Source organism: Oncorhynchus masou, chromosome 28 (genome assembly GCF_036934945.1).
Source record: "Oncorhynchus masou masou isolate Uvic2021 chromosome 28, UVic_Omas_1.1, whole genome shotgun sequence".
Lineage (NCBI taxonomy): Eukaryota > Metazoa > Chordata > Actinopteri > Salmoniformes > Salmonidae > Oncorhynchus > Oncorhynchus masou.
Window position 1 is genome coordinate 23,257,674 of NC_088239.1, and position 22,547 is coordinate 23,280,220.

Below are 22,547 nucleotides of genomic sequence, written 5' to 3' on the forward strand. Positions count from 1 at the left end.
TAACTGACCGTGTATCTACAGGAAACACAGAAGGTACTGGATTTACATGGGTTGCAGTCTTTACTTTGTAGTGGGATCGTGATAAATGTTCAAGTGATGACTTCATTGTCTGGTTTTATTGTTCCATCACCGTGACACAATAGTTGGGTGGCAGTTTGGTCACAAGCACCAGTTGAAAGGTCAATTAGTATGCTTTATCTGTCTGGAGATTGGTTCCTCTGTTGCCTCTTTTAGTCATTTACACAATTAGCCAACCATGTAGACGGCATGGCATACTGAAACATTTGTACTCTAAATGCTTTTAAGATGTGCAACTCCACACATCATAAACTTTTGGAGTGGATGTCTTCAACTTGTCACAATCACTAATTGATAAAACATTACGGCACACTTCAACTGTTATCCCTTGTTCAGTGTTGTGAGTCTGTACCCTGAGTGTACAAAACATTAAGAACACCTTCCTACTTTAGCTCTCAGAACAGCCTCAATTCATTGGGAAATGGATTCTACAAGGTGTCGAAAGCGTTCCACAGGGATGGTGGCCCATGTTGCCTCCAATCATTCCCACAGATGTGTCAAGTTGGCTGGATGTCCTTTGGGTGGCGGACCATTCTTGATACACACGGGCAATTGTTGAGTGTGAAAACCCAGCAGCGTTGCAGTTCTTGACATATTTAAACCGGTGCGCCTGGCACCTATTACCATACCCCGTTCTACTGTGCCCACCAACCCCATGGAAAATACTGACACAGTTTACAGACTTTCACTGTCTGAAATCTCCTGTTGTAAGCCTTAGCTTACATGTCAACAACATGTTGATGCATCATTGCACTCCATAGTGCTAAGCTAAGGGACTTCTCTGACCAGAGGTTTCATATGTATGGGGCAACTTCCTGATTGACGACCTCAAGGTAGAAAAGTTTAGTGGGACGGGACACAAGGGCCTTTGTGGCGTGATTAAAAACCGGAGGACGTCTAGAGCCCGACATATTGCTGACGTACATTGAGCATGAGGTTAAGGTTCCTGTAGCCATCCTCTTCCCCATTCTTGGCTCATTTATAGTGCTGAGGACAAAAGAGGCAGACATGTCTGACCAAAGAGGCAGTCTTACCAAAGCAGTTTCCTCAAAGTGTTGCACTGTGGCAGGAAGGCCCAGTCCTTAGTTTCATGTCAACTAGTACCTGACATTTAGTTACATCACACTGTTTCCACAGACAACCCCTCTGGCACACAGCCAGGTCTGAATTTACTATGCGCAATGTCAACAAGTCTGCATGCGAAGCCAACATGCTGATCTAAAAAAGTACAAATATTGACAAAGTTCCTCAGACTACAGTACTAATGTAGGATCTTATTTTGATCTATATTGTCACGGTAAAATAATCCTGCAGCAACAGGATTTGAACATTTAGTGGTTAGGCTATTAGCTTGCCAAAAGTAGGCTACATGAAAAGTGCAATACTGTTTTCAGTGCATTTATGTAAATCACAAAGCTCATCTGCATTTCCTGCAGTGCAAGAAAATTCTCAGAAACAGAAGAGTAAACAAATTAAGATCCTACATCTTTATTAAGTTGGAAAACACCATTTGGAAAGGTTTTATAGGATTATCACAGATAAAGTGTAGATAATGCAGGCTGTTGAACCTCTCAACACAAAACAGAGCCACACTGAAAGATGGATCTAATGAAACACATGTTCCAGAGGTTAAAATAAGCGTGAAATCCGATATAGAAGACTTTAAAACATTTTGATATACCATGTAACGCATAGAAATATAATTGACCTCATCCCACACATTTACAGTACCTCTGTGGTGATGAACATCCAACCTGTTGTGTAAGGAAGGAACGAGGATGGTGTGTGTGTGTGTGTGTGTGTGCTTGGGGATTTGTGTGTGTGTGTGTGCATGAGTGTAGGAGTGTGCACGTGGCCCTACTCCCGATATGATAGTACACACTCTTGAAGAGCACAGGGCAGTCAGACTAAACAACTGTTATTGTGATACCAATGGATGGACCTGAACTGAACTGAACTGCTCTGGCTCTGTGTCATAGAACCCCATCAGTTTTCACTGGATGAAATGTTCTGTTATAATCTCCACCCGGCACAGACAGAAGAGGACTGGCCACCCCTCATAGCCTGGTTCTTCTCTAGGTTTCTTCCTAGGTTTTGGCCTTTCTAGGGGAGTTTTTCCTAGCCACCGTGCTTCTACACCTGCATTGCTTACTGTTTGGGGTTTTAGGCTGGGTTTCTGTACTGCACTTTGAGATATCATGTACGATGTACGAATATCATGTAAGATGTACGAAGGGCTATATAAATAAATTTGATACATTTGAAAATTTGATTTGATGAGACTAGTTCTCTTACTCATCCCTAATGGGAGCACATAACGACTGTAGAAAACCCAATCTAATTACAGGGGGAAACGCATCCTAAACATGCAGCAAAATGGCCCTTTGCAGTTCCTCCTGATTCGGTTTAGAATGACGGGAGCTCAAACAGACTTCAATCAGACTTCAAGTCCCACGTTGCACTATGGATGCTCTCTGAGTACTGGCTACATTAGATACGCAAACATATCTCTATAAATCATTGTTGTGTTTTCATTGGAACTTCAGAAATCCACAAACGCTATGTGTGACTACGTCAGACATCCCCAGCAGCACTATCAGCAGTTTATAAGAAGCAAAGATTGCTGCCAAGCTTAAATTTATCACATCTCTAGATTGGATTAGGTTTCACAACTCTGTTCGAAACTTTCAGCATGGATGCTGTATCTCAGAGAGGCCGGAAACAGAGTAATTGAAAATGAAAAGATTATCTTGCATTGATAATTGCTAGCCAGCTGAGACACTCACGCGAACATGCCCAGGCTTGTATTTGATCGACCCTCGGTGACAGATATAACCGGAGATGGCTAAAAAACTTGACGCAGCAGGAGGTCCCATTTGTCCCCTTAGCCACCTGCCTTATGCCTGTCCTTGTCCAGAGGAGGGAGTGTCAGGGAGGAGGTGTGGGTGAGTGCCAGGCCAACGTGCCTGATCCCGTAGGGGTAATGATGGGCAAAGGGAAACCCGATCAGTCAGCCACGAGGATCACGGAGCGCCGCCCGGGGTGAGAAGAGAGATGGTGACAGACGTCGTCAAAATCAAGCCTTGGTCACACCTTGGCTGGCAGTCCAAAGTGTCTGTAAGGCCATCCTCCCATCGCTTGACTACCAAGCCCACAGATGGAAGTGGAAATGTTCTGCCTGGGTAGCAAGGCATGCTGACTGGGTGCAGAGGAGGAAGTGGTTATTTAGTACAGCACTGCAGTGCACACAGACATGGCTAATGCTTCTTTATGCCTATGTCATATTTCAGCTGCTGTTTGCCTCGCATCAACACACATACAATAATGTCATGGTCTTTCTGAGTAAATAGCAACTAGAAAGTATCATGCACTGTTTTCCATGAATTGGTTGAGCAGAGCAACTCTTACGTGGGTAAGGGGTCTCTTGTGAGATATTGTTAATCTTTTAGAGTTGAGAGTGTGGGTGGCATTCTCTCTGGACTGTAACCTTGTCTCACACTTCCCAGCTGTGAAATCACACAGCCCATCACAGAGCCTGTCACACAGCCATCACAAAGCCACACAGCCCATCACACGGCCACACAGCCCATCACACAACCCACATCCCATCACACAGCCACAAAGCCCATTACACAGCCCATCACACAGCCCATTACACAGACATACAGCCCATCACACAGCCACACAGCCCATTACACAGCCACAGAGCCCGTCACACAGCTACACAGCCACACAGCCCATCACACAGCCACACTGATCTATCTGCACTGTAAAAACAATACATATACTGTAGATGTTTTACTGTAATTCTAGGCTAGTGCGCCCAGCAGACACACACACACACACACACCCACACACACACAGACTCCTATTATACTGCTCAGTTCATACACTGTCCCCCATCCCCCCCATCCCCAGTACACATGTAAATATTGGACTATAGATTGTGCCTTTCTGTATTATACTTATGCTACAATGTTTATTATATTCTACTGAGCCATTTACTTTATGTTCATATTCTTATCTTCTATATATTTGTTATTGTTGTTGCATTGTCGAGGAGGAACCTGCAAGTAAGCATTTAATTGGACGACGTACACCATGTGCATTCTGTACATAGAACTAATACAACTTGAAACTAACCTCCCTCTATTCTATCACACTTTTCATTATGTTCCACAGATACTATTTATCTTATCTTATTCTATATCTACAGGACGTGGCATGAGTGTCTTGCCTTGGATTAAAATCGTATGACTCTAAAATACAGCCATTTCAACGATCCTCCAGTTCTTCAGTATATGCCACTTTCCATTCCTGCAGCCTTTCAGAAGCTTGCAGTGCCGTTAGCAGGGATTAGATCCCCAGGACAGATAGAGGAGAAGAGAGAAAGGAGAGCAGATGGGCCTGTCCTTCATTAATGGGTCAGGACTCAACCCATCTGATCCTCATCACAGGCCCTATTGACTTCCTGATAACGGAAAATAAATAACATCTGAGAGGTAGCGTGATAGTGGATAGCACAGAGGCCCAGGAACAATGGGGATTCACTGGTGGAGTTGCAGAGTTATTTGGGGGTTTCTATTGGTCCTCCTGCTACGTTATTGTTGCATTACAGCCATAAAACAGACGCTCTTATCAAGAGCACCTTATTGCACAGTCATTATATAGTATATTGACTGTTCATGCCACAACATGTGTGCAGCTAGCACTACCTAGAACATACTACTTAGCAAACATGTTGGAAAATAATTACGCCGAATGTTGTTGTCAAACCTGTTAGTTCACGTTAGAAACCCATGGATATGCATCTATTGTTATCTTTCTCCCGAAGCAGTGTATGTCCTACAAATTTGGGTCTACCCTTCAATTACCCCTCCTAATACACAGCGTTAAGCACATTCCTGTGTGACTGGAGACTGAAGAGATTGAGATTGAAAGGACTCAGACCTGTCGTGTGGGACAGACTGTGAGGAGCTTAGTGGAATATAGAAAACATGGGGGGAATAAATGGAAGCATGGAGACAAAAGGGAACGGTTACTTCATCTGCAGTGTAAACCCAGAGCTGACTAATTACACTGAAATCCCAGGGCTGTGGCCCGCCATTAAAACATGGTGGGGAATTACAGCTCACTGCTCTGACAGCAAACAGAGACCCAACGATAGGTCCTGTCACAGACACAGCAATCTGGTGTCCAAAACCCAGGCAGACTCATACGGTGCTGTAATCTGGTTTAATTAAAACCCTGTAAACACTGGGAGGTTGTAGATGAGAGTAAACACATAAACCCACACACGTACACACACACACACACACACACACACACAAACACATGCGCACACAGACACACTCTAACACACGCGGGCATATATGTCATAATTGTATTGCTTATATAATTTGTTTTGTCGTGTTGCTTGTTTATCGTTCGATTTAAAAGTTGTGTCTATCAATGTATCCGTGTTTTGCTTTTGTTTGTTGTTGGCCCCAGGAAGAGGAGCTGCTGCTTCTACAAAAGCTTATGGGGATCCGAATAAACAAATTAACCAATAAACACACACACGCTCACAGAGGGGAGGGGAGGGAGGCTGGAGCTGTGGTTCTCAAATAGTGGGTCATGGTCAGTGACTTTTGGGTGAAGGCTGAACATGTTCTTTTGTCTATTTATTGGGTCACAGGCAGGTCAAATGGCTTCAGCAGGGTCAGAAAGTAAAACATTGGGAGCCACTAGGTTAGCGACCTGAGTTCTATGTCGAATCAAGGCTAATACGACTTACCTAACCATACATAGGGGCTGCCAAGGCAACATTTTGGGCTTTTATGATTTGTGTAGCAGAAAACACAGAGAAAGGAGCTACGTTCAGCGTAGGTTGATTGCTTCCAGTTCTGCAAATGTCTGCAAAGGTTTAGTGCTGGCTTCATTGTAACCTAAAGCTTTTGCATTATGTCGAGGCACACAAGTTATTGACTACTCACTAACCCATGGGGGAGACAGGATTGGATACTGTTCAACTTCCTTCAGTGAGGATATACAATTGGAATCTACAAGGATTCTATTGTATGCCGACTCAGTCAAACCATATTTTATCTGGATCTAATGTAGTCAACTGTACTGCCTCCAACCATGCAGCTACCTTAGAGGCAGAATCCTTGGAGAGGGCCTGAGAGCTGAACATGATAGATGGATCAAGTCGACACACATTCAAAGTTCAAATACCAGACATCCATGCTCATCACAGTCCTCAAGAGCACTGGAAATAATCTGCATTGATTTAAATGAGTACTGCACTACACAGCGGTTAGCTATCATGACCTCTTAACATATAAATTGAACAGTAACCAATAGGTTGTTCTATATTAAACAATATACCTGTATACAGTATATACTGTAAGCATCACGTATGTATTCTACACTCACATAATGCCAATAGGTCTTATAGGCTTGATACAAACAAAACCTCAATATTTTATAACATTTTCCAATTACTGTGGGTTATCCAGTTCCCTTAGGCCCTTAGGGTAAATTTGCACGCAACTGTACACACTACACTCTTTACTACTGTATACTCTGTTCTGCTCCACCCAATGGTACGAGACAGGGGCGGACTGGGACCAGAAATCAGCCCTGGCATTTCTAACACACCGGCACATTTTCTTCTTTGAGGCCCAAGCACCAGCCCATTTTCTTCCTCAAGGCCCCATTATTAGCCAGGACATTAAAATTTTGCGTAAAAAAAACCCAAATAAGACAAACCAAATATGTGAAAAATGGACCAGCCCATCTGGCAATTTCCCAAAATGCCAAATGACTAGTTCGCCCCTGGTATGAGAATAACCGCTATCAGCCGCTGTCTCCTGATCCAGCCAAAACCAGACACCAGGGCCCGTATCCATAAAGCGTCCGAGAGTAGGAGTGCTGATCTAGGGCCTTTCAGATAACAATTGTTAAGATTATATGGACAGGTGGGGTCCTGATCCTAGATCAGCACTCCTAGTCTGAGACGCTTTGTGGATACGGGCCCAGATATGTCGTTATTGTTTCTGTCTTTTCCAGTCATCCTCCCATCTGTACACCTCCCATCCTCATCTCCCTCCTGATCCTGCCTCTGAGACCTCTAGTCCCCCTAGTGGTGGGAAGGAAGACGGCATCCTTCTATTCTGACGGGGCCTATAATAAACCACTCGATATAATAGGATAGCGCAGACACAAGGCGTGTCCCTTTTATGTGTGGTTCTATTCCTGCTGTCTTTACGAGGAAGTCATGTAACAAATGAGAGCAGACTAGATTCAATTCAGAGAATGATTGAGATCTGAGGAGGACAAATGCTTAATGCCAACCTATAATTGAGCTCATTAAATAGACCTAAGCATCAAAGCATCTAATCTGCTCACCGTGACTACTGTCCTCTGTAGCTCGGTAGGCAGCGCATGGCGCTTGCAACGCCAGGATAGTGGGTTCGATTCCTGGGACTACCCATATGTCAAATGTATGCACGCATGACTGTACATGGGTTTGGATTAAAGCGTATGCTAAATGGCATGTATTATATATTACAGATAAGAACAGGCTAAATTAGAATAACTGTTCCTTTGTATGATTCGTTCTTTACTGTGCCCACCACTGAAGTTAGTATCCATTTCCAAGCTACTGTACGTTGGGACATCTGGTCCCTCTGTGATCAAATCCATTAAATCCACCATGTCATCATCTCACACTGACACTTTTAACAGCCTTAGCACCTGTGATCTGCGTGATGGATAAACTGCCCTCTCGGTCAGGTTAATGGGGTTAAAGGGTGCCCGAAAAGTTGCCACCATGCAAAGAGTTGAGAGTTCAGGGAAGTGCATCAGGCTATGTGAGCTTTGACCCTGCTTCAGAGAGAGAAAAGGACAGCAGAGTACATCAGTCCTGCTCCTGCCAACCTCCAAGCTAATTGGTCAATTGGTCAAATCGTTCTCAACTTGACTACAGTATACCTGTTCACCCCAATCCATTCTAAAAACCCAACAGGCACTGATGTGATTGTGATTGCTGTTGCATCCTCAAAGGAATTGCCTTGAATGAGGCAATTTATGTTCATTGCCCCTGTGCCCCATTCACACTTCAGCAGGTAGAATCCCTGTTCATAATAAAGGCAAAAAAAGCATTGGGGTTGAGCATGTGTTTTGTTTTAGATCTCTCTCTCTCTTTCTCTCTCTCTTTCTCGTGTTTCATTTGAGCTTTCTCTCTCTCGTGTTTCGTTTGAGCTCGCTCTCTCTCTCTCACTTACTCTCTCTCTCTCTCTCTCTTGTTTCATTTGAGCGCTCTCAATCTCTCTCACTTTCTCTTTCTCTCTCTCACGTGTTTCGCTCGCTCGAGTTCTCTCTCTCATTCAGCTGTTTCCTGAAAGCTTTGTTTTGACCTCAGTGCCATGGGGGCCACGGGCCCACAAAATGTTTTTAGGTCTTTTTCTGAAGTGCCCCATAAATATTTGAACGCTCTGTGGATGAGGAGTAACGAGGGAATAGAGAGAGCGAAAAAGAGCCAGACACTCGAAACACACTGATGATAGATGTTGCTGGAACGCACCCGCCTGTTTTCGCTATTGTTTGAATACGCAAGAGACTTGAGGGGAAAGTAACGACTTAAAAGAGAGAAAGAACATTATCAGGTCATCTGGCAGAGAGGAAAACATCTTTCCCCACTTTAAAGTATTACAGATTGTTGGTTGATACTCTACTGGAGGGACACTGTAACTCAGTGTAACTTAGTGCAGAGTATAAAAATCAAGTCCAGAGCATATAAATCAGGGTTGGCATCAATTCGAATTGAAGGCAGTCAATTAAGGAAGTGATTTGAATAGAAAGCTAAAGAAAATCAAACAACTTTTGAAATAAATCGGTTCTACTTGTTGGGAAGTCAGCTGGACGGACGGAAGACAGCTCATGAGAGGCAAAACAAGGAAAAAGGGGAGGAAAGTTAGGATAAGCCCGAAAAGTATTTGTACAACGTTACAGTATAAGATAGGGGAGAGTAATGTTGATTGTTGAAGAAGTAGTTGAGAGAAACTAGAATAATTCAAATATACATGTCATTGATTACCCCTCGTCAATCCAACCAAAATGTAAAATATTGCAAATGAACATCAAATAACCTGTTCAAATGCACTTGTGTGCTAAATGTCAATTTACTTACAATTTTTCTTACAACCAGAATGTTCTTAAAACTATGCCTGCGGATATGTTGAATAACCTTGTGTCTCACACAGTTTGTGTAACAAGTGTGAGACCCTGAACAGGATATTTCAATTGTAGGTCCAGGCAACCACACAAGCTCCCAGGCTGCTATTGAAAAGACTGAGGATATATTCTCAGTTTGTCACACTGTGCCCAGGGGCTGAGATCTCTGACTTCATGTCTGTCCCTGAACAGAGAAGAGTTCTCCTGAATGTATCTCCACTCATACACACAGACTGAGATCTATATTTTGCAGTCGACTACATACACTTACAGCGTAGTATAGTGTAGTTTAGTGTAGTGTGGTTCACCTGATCTGTGTTGTGCTGTGTCTTGTTTTGTAGTGTACTGTAGTTTCTGTGGTGAGTCTCTACTCCCTATAAGGCATTGGGGGAGGACGAAGTGTCTTCTTACCTGTGAAGAAGCTCTTGACCCGGAGGTAGCTGACACTGAGACGCAGCACAGACAGTTTATCCAGCTTGGAGATGATGTCTGGGGAAAAGGGCAGCATGCTGGCCAGCCGGTCCAGCTCCGCATTCAGGCGGTCCCGGTGCCTCTTTGACGGGTTGGACTTCTCACTCACCGTGGCAGGTTTCCTGGTGAAAACACAACAGGAATATTTTAGTGTCTTTTATTGTGACGGGTTAGTAGCTGTTTGATTCTAAAATATCTGTCAGGCTCAACTGTTACCGGAGAGATGTACTATGCTTTTGGGTACAGTACGGCCAAGAGTTATGGTTGTAGCAACAGAATATAAACAGGGAATCATTTTGTAAATCAATAAAAGATACTCATATTCTTTGAAGAGTTTTATTAGAGTCATCTTTATGACTCAGTCAAACACATTGATATAGTGAACCATGCAATATGTGAGGTCAATATACATACATGTTTCATTCAGCAATTGCATACACACGCACACACACGCACGCACGCACGCACGCACGCACGCACGCACGCACGCACACACACACACACACACACACACACACACACACACACACACACACACACACACACACACACACACACACACACACACACACACACACACACACACACACAGGGGGTAACAGCATTGCCAGTGTCAGGTAATCAATACTAACTCTAAGGGCTTGAACACACGTTTGCCTGCCAAGAGTACTAGCGAACCGAATGCAAACCGATTTGACATATAGAATCGTGCGAAAATGACGTCAGTCAGACGTCAACAGCACGCTTAACGATCGGTAGATGAATGGGAGATCCACATTCAGTGCGATGCATGCGACCCTGTAGAGAACCTCTACAGACACAGATGGGTTGATAGCCTCCAGCACCACCCATCACTGTCCAGTGACTCAAATCACCACCCCAAACCATCTCGGCGGTGCCCGTCCCAGATCTCCACTGCGCGGTTACAACTGGTTCCCTTACTACTACCGCTGACCCCTGGCTGAAAACTCTACCTCCTCCCTGCATCGGTCCTGGTCAACGGGAAGAGAAGGTAGAGGTAATGTCAGCTGAACTCCCTCTTGGTTCAAAAGAGACTTGGTTCAATGTACAACTGCAACAAGCTGCAATAGGATTGTGACTTTGAGAATGTTGTTGAGGAAACTCACAAAGCTATTACAGCTGGTTGCCTTACAATTGTACGTTGAATCAACAGTGCTGCATCCTTAGGAGTTTGATTTCTGTCAGCTAGCTACCCCCAGTCAGCTAGCTACCCCCCTGACTCTCTTGCAAGCAAACCCAGTGCTTCAATTAAACCAGTCACGCCACTGTTGTTTACTAGTCCAAATGGGAGGTTATTTCACATTTGTGTCAACCGTCATACTGTTTAAGCAATGTAGATCATTGATTGAGATTCATTTAAAATTGAATTACATTTATGTATATAGTGTTCTCAAATTTGACATAAATTGTAGCTCACTGAAACCTGTTGTTGCTGTTTAACATTTGAACTGTTAAGTGCTACAATAGCTGACGGCTAGCTTGGTTAGCCTATATGGTCTTTTTCTATGGCTAACATTTGAAACCATCAGGTTTCCTATGAGTGATTTTAACTATGCACCACCTTTGAAAAAGTCTGGAACCACAAGCAACCACAATAATCAGCAAACGACTCCTGCCTGCTGTCATTAAAAAACATCAAATGGCACTGATTTTACTAATAGTATGCCCATAAGAATAAGAACCTGAATATCAACAGTAACCTTTACATAAAATTAATTAATCCAAATTGATTATATCTATTACTTATAATTCAACCCAAAGCCATGTGAATATTCGATATGTAATATGACATCAGAAAATCTATAACATTTTAAATTCGTCCATACTTTTGCAAATCTTACTAATTTTGTTTTTAAAAAACGTCCAGTGTTTGGTTGGTAGTATAACAGTAGCTAATGTATCTGCATGCTACTTAAATACGAAAACATCACACAAATAATAAACTACATTTTACTATTTGGCTGCCATGTAGGCTATCACAACAGCACAAAAAGTAGGAGAAAAAACACATGAAATCCATAAAACAACTTTCAACATGCGTCAAATATAATATTATGGAGAAAACTTGTGATTCTTAACTGTTTTTGAACGGGCTTCCTTCTTTTCCTGCCCGCATACATGCAGTCTCCCGGTGGTATCATTGTCTTGCGCTCCGTTAAGGTAACAGGTGCGCTACAGAGAAGATGGAGAAAAGTTTTCAGCGTCCCACATATGACATTGGCTACAAAAAGTTGAATGAACAGCCGAATGAACTCCATAAAGTACATTATGTTAAAGCAGTTCATATAAGTCTAGTGTTGCTATCAAGAACGGGTAATCAGAAAGAAAAGTCATAAGAATAAAGAGGATAAATGCAATACTATGTCCTCAACAGTTATAAAGACAGTCAATATTTTGTTTACACTGGTGAAACGTAAATATGATGAAAGGCGCAAATTCATAGACAAATCAAATCTATGCTGCCAACTCTCACTACAATTATTCGCATCAAATACATAAATGATGTAGCATAATAAAACGTTGAATGTCATTTAAAAAAAGGCTACTTCGAACAAAAAAAGAAAAAACATCAAATTAAAACACTTACCAAGAAGGTCTGTCAATATTACTTAATTCCAGTATAATGTTAGATAGGTCATTCAAATTGAATGGGTATATTACAGACGGCACTTCCTACGTGAACAATACTAATTCCTCGAGAAAATACAGCAAACGTCTACCAGAGCTCCGAACTGATGTTTTCAAAGCTCGAGGCAGATGTGGTTGATGCTTTATACCGAATTGAGTCGCCTTCACTTCCTCGCGTTTCAGGTGGCGGATTCCTCTGAATGACATGTCGAGCTCTTCGCACGCAACTGCCTCACAAACAGACTGCGCGCGCACACACATTAACACACACACACACACACAGAGAGAGAGAGAGAGAGAGACATGAGCAGCACAAGGGGAGGGATCTCACGCAAAGCACCACACTACAAATCTCTATGTAGCAGGGAGATTTTTACTGTCGAGCGCTGTCCGAAATGGAAAGGATATTTGGAGCAAGCATTTAGGAAAAATATATTGCCACTGAAATCCATGGACACTTACCTGGAATCGTTTTGGATTCGCAAAACCATCTTTAAACAGTCAACTATTGCTGGATATACTATCTCCTGAACTTGGTTTGAATGGTGCGTTTGGCATTTATTCTAGGTTGTTTCATTCGAAGGATACGCCAGGAGTTTTAATGTTGTACAGTAATGTCTTATTTTGTTTACTAGCCCGTTAATAAGTGCGTGCTGTGTTGTATTATGATGGTTTTAAAATGATCAAATAGCTTGAACCGGGGCTAGGCTATAGGCCCTATACAAAGACGAAGCGAACGTAGAACAAATCCAAGCAGTCGAGTTCAATTAGCATTAGGTCGCTGCCAGATGCTAAGAGATTTTATACAGTCTATACGTACATTTTGATTCAATTGATTGCCCCTTTGTGTACACAGGTTAATCTTTATGTAAGGCTATATATACTGTACAAAGAGACAGGTTGGAGGGAGCAGTGAGAGACTGCTCTAATTTGGTCCACGACGAATCATTTTCGCTTAATTCAATTGATGTGATTGTCATATTGGATCTGTCTAGGTTTTTTTAATCTGTAAAAAGTCCAAAAGTATATTATTATGTCATTTCTATTTTATATTCACTGATGAGAACTTGACGTTCACCTCATTTGTCATTAATTTACTGTTAGGTAACTGACTGAAAACGGAGGCCTTTGATGTGATTAAAATATTTGAAACCAATTTTAATTAGCTCCCATGTTTCTTGTTCTTGACTTATTTTTCTCAACACACAAATGTTGTAAATGTTATGCAAAGGGTGTAAAAAATACTTTACTCTGTCTTTGTCTCTCTAGCTCACAACACACATGCCATTAATGAATGAAGCAACTGCAAAGTAGATGAACACAAACATCTGTAAAGCAGATTTCAAATTAAAGCTTTATTCTCAAAAGGTTATCACACTGACTTATAAAACATGGAGTCTGACTTCCCAGAAAAAGGAAAAATCCTATGTAGAAAATGCACTCAGGAAGGCTTGCATGTGGAATAAGAAAAGAGAAAGGAAACACACAAGAGTGGATGAATGAATGAAGGATTCATCTTGTGAGGGTTCTACCACCATGTGTCTGTGTGATTTAAGTTAAGAGAGAGAGAGAAAGTGAACTCAAAGAGGAAGCTTGTAGGATACTGTACAAACCATTTAAACAACACCAGCTCACCAACTCTCCAGACAACGGATTGCTTGACTGTAGTTCACATGCCTGCATATTATATCACCCTGTGGGGTGAGAGTAGGAACCATCTTCATGAAATAAAGATCTGCAACAGGAAGGACTTGGAGTGCAATGCTTGTCTTCTGTGATGATAGATCATGATAGACATTGGCTTCAGGGTGGTTTCCAGAAGTTGACAGGGCTGGCTCCAGGCATACATTATACATTTTTTTAACAAAAATTATTTATTTTTTTACTCAGTCGAGTTCTCAACTTACTGTTCAGAATCAAAATAGTAGAATACACAAGGTGCAAGTTCCCGAAATGTGGTTATGTCAGCCATGTCCGCTAACAATTTTTAGATTGGTAAATTAGTCTAAACAGTTATCTAAACTTGTAGTAATCATGGCTCCCAACACAATCAGTCGCTCCTATAGCAGGCTATAGAATCAATGTACAGTAAATCGCACTGCATTCTTAACTATAATCCCTTTAAGATTAGTCTGGGCTCAAGCATTAGTAAGCTCGAGTCGTTGTAGAAGCGTGCCTTTTGCACACAACCTGGACAGTGCTCAGTGTATGATTCTATACATGACATTAACTCATCCCATACTGCTGCCCCATTTTAAGCCAGCTGTCATCTGTTTTGAATGGAGAAGGGCTTCATTGATTAAGCCCTCATTTTGCATTGCCATTGATTTCAAGCTGAATGTTGTGGCAAAACATTCAGTTCTAATAAACATGAATGAACATTTAGTGTCTCATCAATTGCAATGCATTACAACTGCCATTCCTAGTGACCCACACAAGGGACTTCGGAAATTAACACTCATATTCGAAAACCCTTAACAAGCCTGGCATATCACATCCGTGTATGTTTCTAACACACTTTGTCCTGAGATTGTGCTGTAAAAGTGTCATTATGTTTCACTATTGTTTGATGTAATATATTCTGTATTCTTTTGCCAGTTCTGTCTTTTCCCCCCCTTCCACCAATCTAAACAGTGTGAGTCAGAGCACAGTGCATTGTGGGTTTTGATCTGAAAGTTAGTGTTCACACGATGCCACCCGTTGGACAATGACAGTTGTGTAATCCTGTTTTGGAGGGGGTGAAGATTATGTCAGCAGACCAGTGCATGCTGTGACGTGATACACACACACACACACACACACACACACACACACACACACACACACACACACACACACACACACACACACACACACACACACACACACACACACACACACACACACACACACACACACACACACACACACACAGGGTAAACCTTTATGACAACTTTCATAACCCATGTACAGTAGGAGGATTTCAGCAAAATCTCTTAGCATAATCCTTTTCTGGCAATAGTTCCCTCTCGGGCATCATCGTGCTGATCTAGCATCACCCTATAGCAGTAGTTCTCAAACTGTGGGTTGGGACAGGGGTCCAGGTGGGTCGCACACCAGATTATATTTTTTTGTGCATTGCAAAACATGTATTTATCTGAAATACATTTTTGGGATGGAAAAACGCTTTCAGTGTAAACTGCCCTATAGGACTCACATAAGTGAATGCAGCAGCCTTGGGGTTGACATCTATCACTGTTCAGTGTAACTGACTGATTGAATATATTAGATAATTAAAAGTAGTGGGCTGCTCCAATCGTGGGCAGCAGCTTGGTAGACATTATCTGCAGAACGAGTAAGTCAACATAGCACTATCGAGATGGTACAGGGCCTCTATTTTTTATGCTATGTTGATTTAGTCATTTGGGGAGCAATTATTATTAAGCACAGCAACATAACCTGAGACATTTGCGGCAAGCATAGAGGCGTTTCTTACATTTTCTCAAATGAAAAGTTGACTGCAGCAAGACAGAAGGCATTGGTGACATTCGCTAGGTTTCCATCCAAGTGGAGACAGACTTTCATGTAAATATTCTAAAATCTGCATTAAAATAATATGCAAATGTGCCCACCGGAGACGTGTTTCCGTCAAAACGGACTTGTTGCAGATAAAAGTCTGTGCTGTGCGTGATGACGTTGGCGCACAGAAAATTTAATTTTGTGGTAAAATTAATGAACTGAAAAAAATATACAAATGAAATCAGTTTCCATCACATTTTCAACTCTACTGACGGGTTTGGTACGTGCACTCTCTAGCCAACAGCTCGCAGATATAGTGCGGGTGTAGCCTACATTATGAGATTATTATGGACAAAAGAGCGAAATAATTTGTATTTGTTAAACGGCAGCCAAGAATCAATCATCATGTCACCAGAATAAGACCCTCATTATTAATTGGAGGTAGAATCAAGCTCATCACCGTACACTTTCCCCACCCGGTGGTTCATTATCATTACATTATTATTAATATGTCAGCTGTTGCCTAATAAACTGCATGATTTCCAGAGTCATAGTGGGAGGACCACATAACATATAATCGCGTGACTCCAAGCTTAATTCGATATGATGGTTATTACGGTATATCAATATTTGCGCATAAAAGTGTTTCCACCGCCATTTCTTTCATAAGAAATTTTAAAGACACAAAAATATCCCAACTTGTTTAGCGTACTTTGTTTTTGTCAACATTTGGAAAGTTTACCAACAATTTGCTGTTTCCGTCATGCCTGTCGTGACATCATTTTATGCAACACGTACTGGCATAAAAAGGTTGGATGGAAACCTGATTACTGTCTTCAAAGAACGTTTTACTAACATATTGTCCTCCAAAATCGACCTCCTAACCTTTGAACACAAATGTCTAACTTCTGTAAAAATCCACATTTCCAGAAACAACCATAACTTGGAAGCCAGTCATCCACTGGTCAGCGGGCAGACTTGAAAATGTTTAACTGGAGCTGAAAGGTCAGCGAGAGGTTGACTACTTCCTCTTCCATTCATCTCTTTAATCTATTCAGTGACACAACTCAGTAAAAGAGGCCTGTATGCAAACTCACATCAACCAGCACTCTGCAGGAAACTGTTGGAAGAGAATGTACATTATCTTGTATCTTTAGTCTATATTGCCTCTGTTCTATTTCTCAACCTTTTTAGTTCCATTCTGAGTATTTGACCTCATGTCAAAATGAGTAGTGCACCCATGACTTAGAACAAGACAATGATCAAGACTAGAGATTCACAACCAAGGACAGTGGACAGCAAAGCAACAAAGAATGAATTGTGACATCTCACTAAAGTATTCACAGCCTCAATGATATCCTTTGAATGAATGAAAGCAAACAAAATATCCACAGTACGTATATGTATATGTATGTATAAACTGATATTATATTCTACAGGCTTGTGATTGACCAAATGTGCCAGGAGAAACATAGTGGAAGTAAATCTCTAGATACAAGGTTAATGGGTTCAGTAAGAAACCTCCGGAGGGCATACACAATTTGAGTCTATAGACCAATACTTTTCACTTCGAATTGACATTGAATAAATACCACTGGAATGACTAAAGAATAACTGACTAAATACAAAGAATTATTATTGTATTGTTACCTTAAAATAGTTGTCAACATTTCGTACTGTACGTTTGCACACTTCTCTTTCATCTCTGCTTGTGTTGCAAGCCGGGTGCACTGTTTTGAATGGATCTAAGCTACCCTACCGAAGACCTGGCGCTGACGTGTTTTGTCTCACACGTTATCATCAAACAGACCACTGCATGCTGTGAAGTGGTACACACACACACACACACACACACACACACACACACACAACACGCTACAGGCTTTAAATATTTTGCTGTACTGCCACTCTCACTTACACACACACAAACACACGCACGCACACACACACACACACACACACACACACACACACACACACACACACACACACACACACACACACACACACACACACACACACACACACACACACACACACACACACACACACACACACACACACGCTATAGGCTTTAAAGCTTTTGCCTCAGGTGCCGTATGGTTTTAACTCCATTGTCTAGTCCTGTTAGTGGCAGTCAGGCGTGATAATAGAGGGGATCAGTTATTCACAGGGTGTCTGTTTTGATACAGCACTGGGCCAACATGCTAGGCAGTGCTCTGAGTACCTGGCACAAAGAGTACCTGGAACCTTTCAACACATTACTGTATACTACTGCTTTGAGATTCCAATTTGCTCTGCATGTCACCACCCTAAACTCTTTTAATATTTTGCATCCCTAAAATCACAAAACACCATAACAGTGTGTGTTTGTGTGTGCTGTATTTTTTTCTGTCTGTCCTGTAGGGTGAGATAATGACTTCAATAAAGAACAAACCTCTATTAAATGTGATAATTGTCCATATGTGTGTGTCTCATGCACACACACATGGATATGAGCTCCAAGTGGCAGTTTACATTAGGTCATAACTCAGAAAGAAGAACCTAGGCTCCTGGGTCCTGACCCAGACAGACACCCAGTTTCCCTCCATCAGCACATTTTGCACTGACACACAAGACGACTTCCCCTAGTGGGTGACATCTTGGATCAAGTCGGAGGGGTCCTCCCGGTAGTGAAGTTGTAAATCTGGCAAATGAAAAACAAATGTGAGTGAACCATTAGAAAACAAACAAACTCAAACAGGGATGGAAGCAATTAAAGGAAGATCCATCCGGTGATGATGGTTTCTGTTTCTAATCTGCTCTGTTCAAAGCTAGATTTGGAGCCGTGGTTAAATGTCTTAATAAACTGGTTTATCAATTTTATATCTGATATACAGCTGAGACCCCCTCTGGGTTCACTATTACCAGCAGAAGATCTGTGTCAACCACAAGGAACTTGAGCTAAAACGTAAAATGTTAGAATTAAATAGTTGGTGTGTACTATGTCATACTATATTACACAGAAATAACAACTGTCTCTTTAAAAAGTAATGAACTAGATAGCAAGAAAATACACTTTGAGGGGTGACTCATTACATTTGTATCCCATATGTCAGGAAGCCCATACGTATGTCAGGAAGAAGCTAACAATTTCCAAATGTTTCTGGGCTGTCAATGGGGTCTTACCTCGCAAGATGATTTTGTATCCTAACACACCAGACGCTGAACGCTCAGAAGGAAACATTTTCAACACTAAGTCATTGTTTTCAATCAACACAGCAGGCCATAATAGTATCTGTGTCGCCTGAGAGTAAGACTGATGATGAACAATGAGACATAAGTGAAAAACATACCAGAAATTAGTATTAGGGTAACACTTTATAACAACTTTCATAAAAAAATAATTAATAGGCCTATTTCATAAATATTTTATTATTTGTACATATTTATAAACATTTATGAGCGTGTATAAGGGTCATTCCACAAAATGAGTGCTTTTTGTGTCCCTTTTATATTTTAAGTAGAAATTGTGCATCAATATATACTTTTCTAAGCCTGTTACATTAAATGAAGTGCTCTTTAATATAGAACACATGGAGAATACAATAAAAAATAATTTGAATAAAGGCTTGCTGAAGTGCCAAAATTCAGCATTTTGACATGTCCCTCCATCAACACTGTGTCACTTCCAGGAACATTTCAACCCTCTTCATCAAAAAATGTATCCATGTCTCACCATTGTAAAGCCCTTGTTATTTTGTTGCCTTGACAAAATCATCTCTGAAGATTATTATTTATTTCATGTTAGTGGAACAACCGATAAGCATTATAAGTATTGCAATTTATAAGCGTTTATAATATAAAAGGTGTATAAAAATGCTGCTAAAATTGCATTTTTATGAACGTTGTTATAAAATGTAACATTATTTCCATATGGAATCTCTCATATGGCAATGACAAAAAAAATGTTGGAGGGGTCAGGCAGTCACTAAAGCTACATGTCAGGTAACACTTCACCAAACTTCAACAACGGCAAAGACTAAGTTATACCCTGACTACTATGAACAAAACTCGAACTTCAAGTCGGGTAGAAAAGGTGACTTGTGAAACACGTTAAAACTCTCACACATACAGTCGGATTATTCAAACGCCCTTGAAAAACAGTAACAGTAGCAACAGTGACTGAAAACATGGCTCCCAATCAAGCTGCTTTAGATGCAGAAAATTGCTTACACATTTTATACAGCGATTGGAGCCCAAAATGGACAAACCTCAGAGGATATATTTCCACAAACTGTGTGTCAGAGATTGGGGTATCCACAGCAGTGGTCTCTGCACCTTTCCAAAACCCACCTTCACGCCCATGCCCATACCCATGCCCATACTGGCTGTGTGCACTGGAGAGAATCCAAACCTCTATTTAGTCAATGAACCACACATACTGTAGGACAAGAGGCATATGATGCCAAGAAAGCATGGCCATAGGCTTAAAGCAATGATTGGCACAGCTAGTGTGACTGTCCTGTCCATAATCCATTGCTATTGTCCTCGAACTAAGTCAGCATGAAGTTCAAATGAAGCCCCATGTTTTCATCGCAGTGCTTTGCCCCATTTCACATGTTGAAATGTTTTCAATTTCCTACCAGACCACCTTTTTATCAGAATTGCATTAACTATTTTTCTCTTCATCAACAACTTGCACATGAATTAAGGTGGTGTTTAGCAATTTATCCAGCTAAAAAAGTCATAACAAGTGAAAGACCCTCAGGAATAATAATGACATTGGAACACTAGGCACTTTAATAATGTTTACATACTGCTTTACTCATCTCATATGTATATACTGTATTCTTTTCTACTGTATTTTAGTCAATGCCACTCCTACATTGCTCGTCCTAATATTTATATATTTCTTAATCTCATGATTTTACTTTTAGATTGTGTGTTTAGTTGTGAATTGTTAGATATTACTGCACTGTTGGAGCTATGAACACAAGCAATTCGCTACACCCGCAATAACATCTGCTAAATATGTGTATGTGACCAATAACAAATTTGATTTGATTTGAAAGGCAAAATAAGGTTTTATTGATTGAAGTACTCCATCTAGTGGGCATTAATGGACACGCAGTGCAAAGATTAAGTAGGTTGAATCAGTCAATATCTTCAATAAGTTCTTCAACCTGAATTTGCCCAATTATGCTTGACTATGAATTAAAGCTACTCGTGCATTTCATTTACATACATTTACATGTAACTTTACAGATAGGCGTTGGCCTACATCACCAAAGACACGATGTGATCTCATGAGAAATATCTGAGCACTTTCATCCCACTCTCTTTAAAAGTCAGACATTAGGAAATATTGGCTTAAATAACTGATATATCACAAGGATATACTACTTCATCATTGTTAACATGCTAACAGTCCAAACAGGTAGCATCATCGAGCCAACTTGTTAAGGGACTTAACTTCAAGTTTGACATATATACTGTCTCTAAGTTATATATCTCTCCCTTAGTTATGAGCCAATGAAACAAAACCATTGTTGATTCTTCTAAAGCTGATGACCTCCATCAAAATTTCCCTCGTCCCTACACGAGGCATACATATTTAATCTACTGTCCCATGCATAGGCCTATTCATTCATCCAGTTACTACACTACTATAAAAACATAATTTTGATTAATGGAGCAGGCACAATTAATGAAGGAAGATTAGGAAACTAAACTGCTTGGAGTAACCCTGGATTGCAAACGGTCATGGTCAAAACATATTGATGCAACAGTATCTAAGATGTGGAGAGGTCTGTCCGTTATAAAGCTCAGCTTTGCCTTCTTAACAACGCTATCTCCAAGGCAGGTCCGACAGGCCCTAGTTTTATTGCACCTGGACTACTGTCCAGTCGTGTGGTCAGATGCCACAAAGAGGAAAATCATAATTGGCCCAGAACAGGGCAGCATGGCTGACCCTTAAATGTACACAGAGAGCTATCATTAATAATATGCATGTCAATCTCTCCTGGCTCAAAGTAGAGAAGAGATCGACTGCATCACTACTTGTATTTCTGAAAAGTATTGACATATGGAATTGACATATGACACCCATGCATAACCCACAAGACATGCCACCTGAGGTCTCTTCACAGTCCCCAAGTCCAGAACAGGTTATGAGAGGCGCACATACTACATAGAGCCATGACTACATGGAACTCTATTCCACATCAAGTAACTCATGCAAACCGTAGAATCAGAAAAAAAAACTGATGAAATACACCTTATGGAACAGTGGGGACTGTGAAGACACATGCACAGACACACGCACGCACACATGCACACACAATAACATATGCTCTATACACACAGGTACACATAGATTTTATGTTGTAGATATGTGGTAGTAGAGTATTGGCATGTGGGCACATACTTAATGTGTTGTGAAATGTATATGTTGTAAAAAGGATATCTGCCTTAATTTTTGCTGGACCCCAGGAAGAGCAGCTGCTGCCTTGGCTAATGGGGATCCATATTAAATATAAATATAAATACAACAAATGTTTGGTAGAAAATGTACCTTTATCTAAAAATATATATATATATATATTATTTCTATAAAAAAGTGTATTATACTCTTCTTCTTCTTGTTGTTG

General features: G+C 41.1%; 1 protein-coding gene across 1 annotated transcript in view; it reads right to left on the reverse strand.

Annotated features, from left to right (window-relative positions):
• LOC135517371 (uncharacterized) overlaps positions 1-12,629 on the reverse strand; it is a 65,609-nt gene extending 52,980 nt beyond the window's left edge. Inside the window, exons 1-3 of the mRNA XM_064941603.1 lie at positions 12,377-12,629; positions 11,869-11,961; positions 9,709-9,890 (exon numbers count right to left, since the gene is read on the reverse strand). Coding sequence (XP_064797675.1) covers positions 9,709-9,890; positions 11,869-11,930 — 244 coding nt within the window. The 5' untranslated portion in view covers positions 11,931-11,961; positions 12,377-12,629. The remainder of the gene's footprint in view (positions 1-9,708; positions 9,891-11,868; positions 11,962-12,376) is intronic.
• Positions 12,630-22,547: the final 9,918 nt, after the last annotated feature.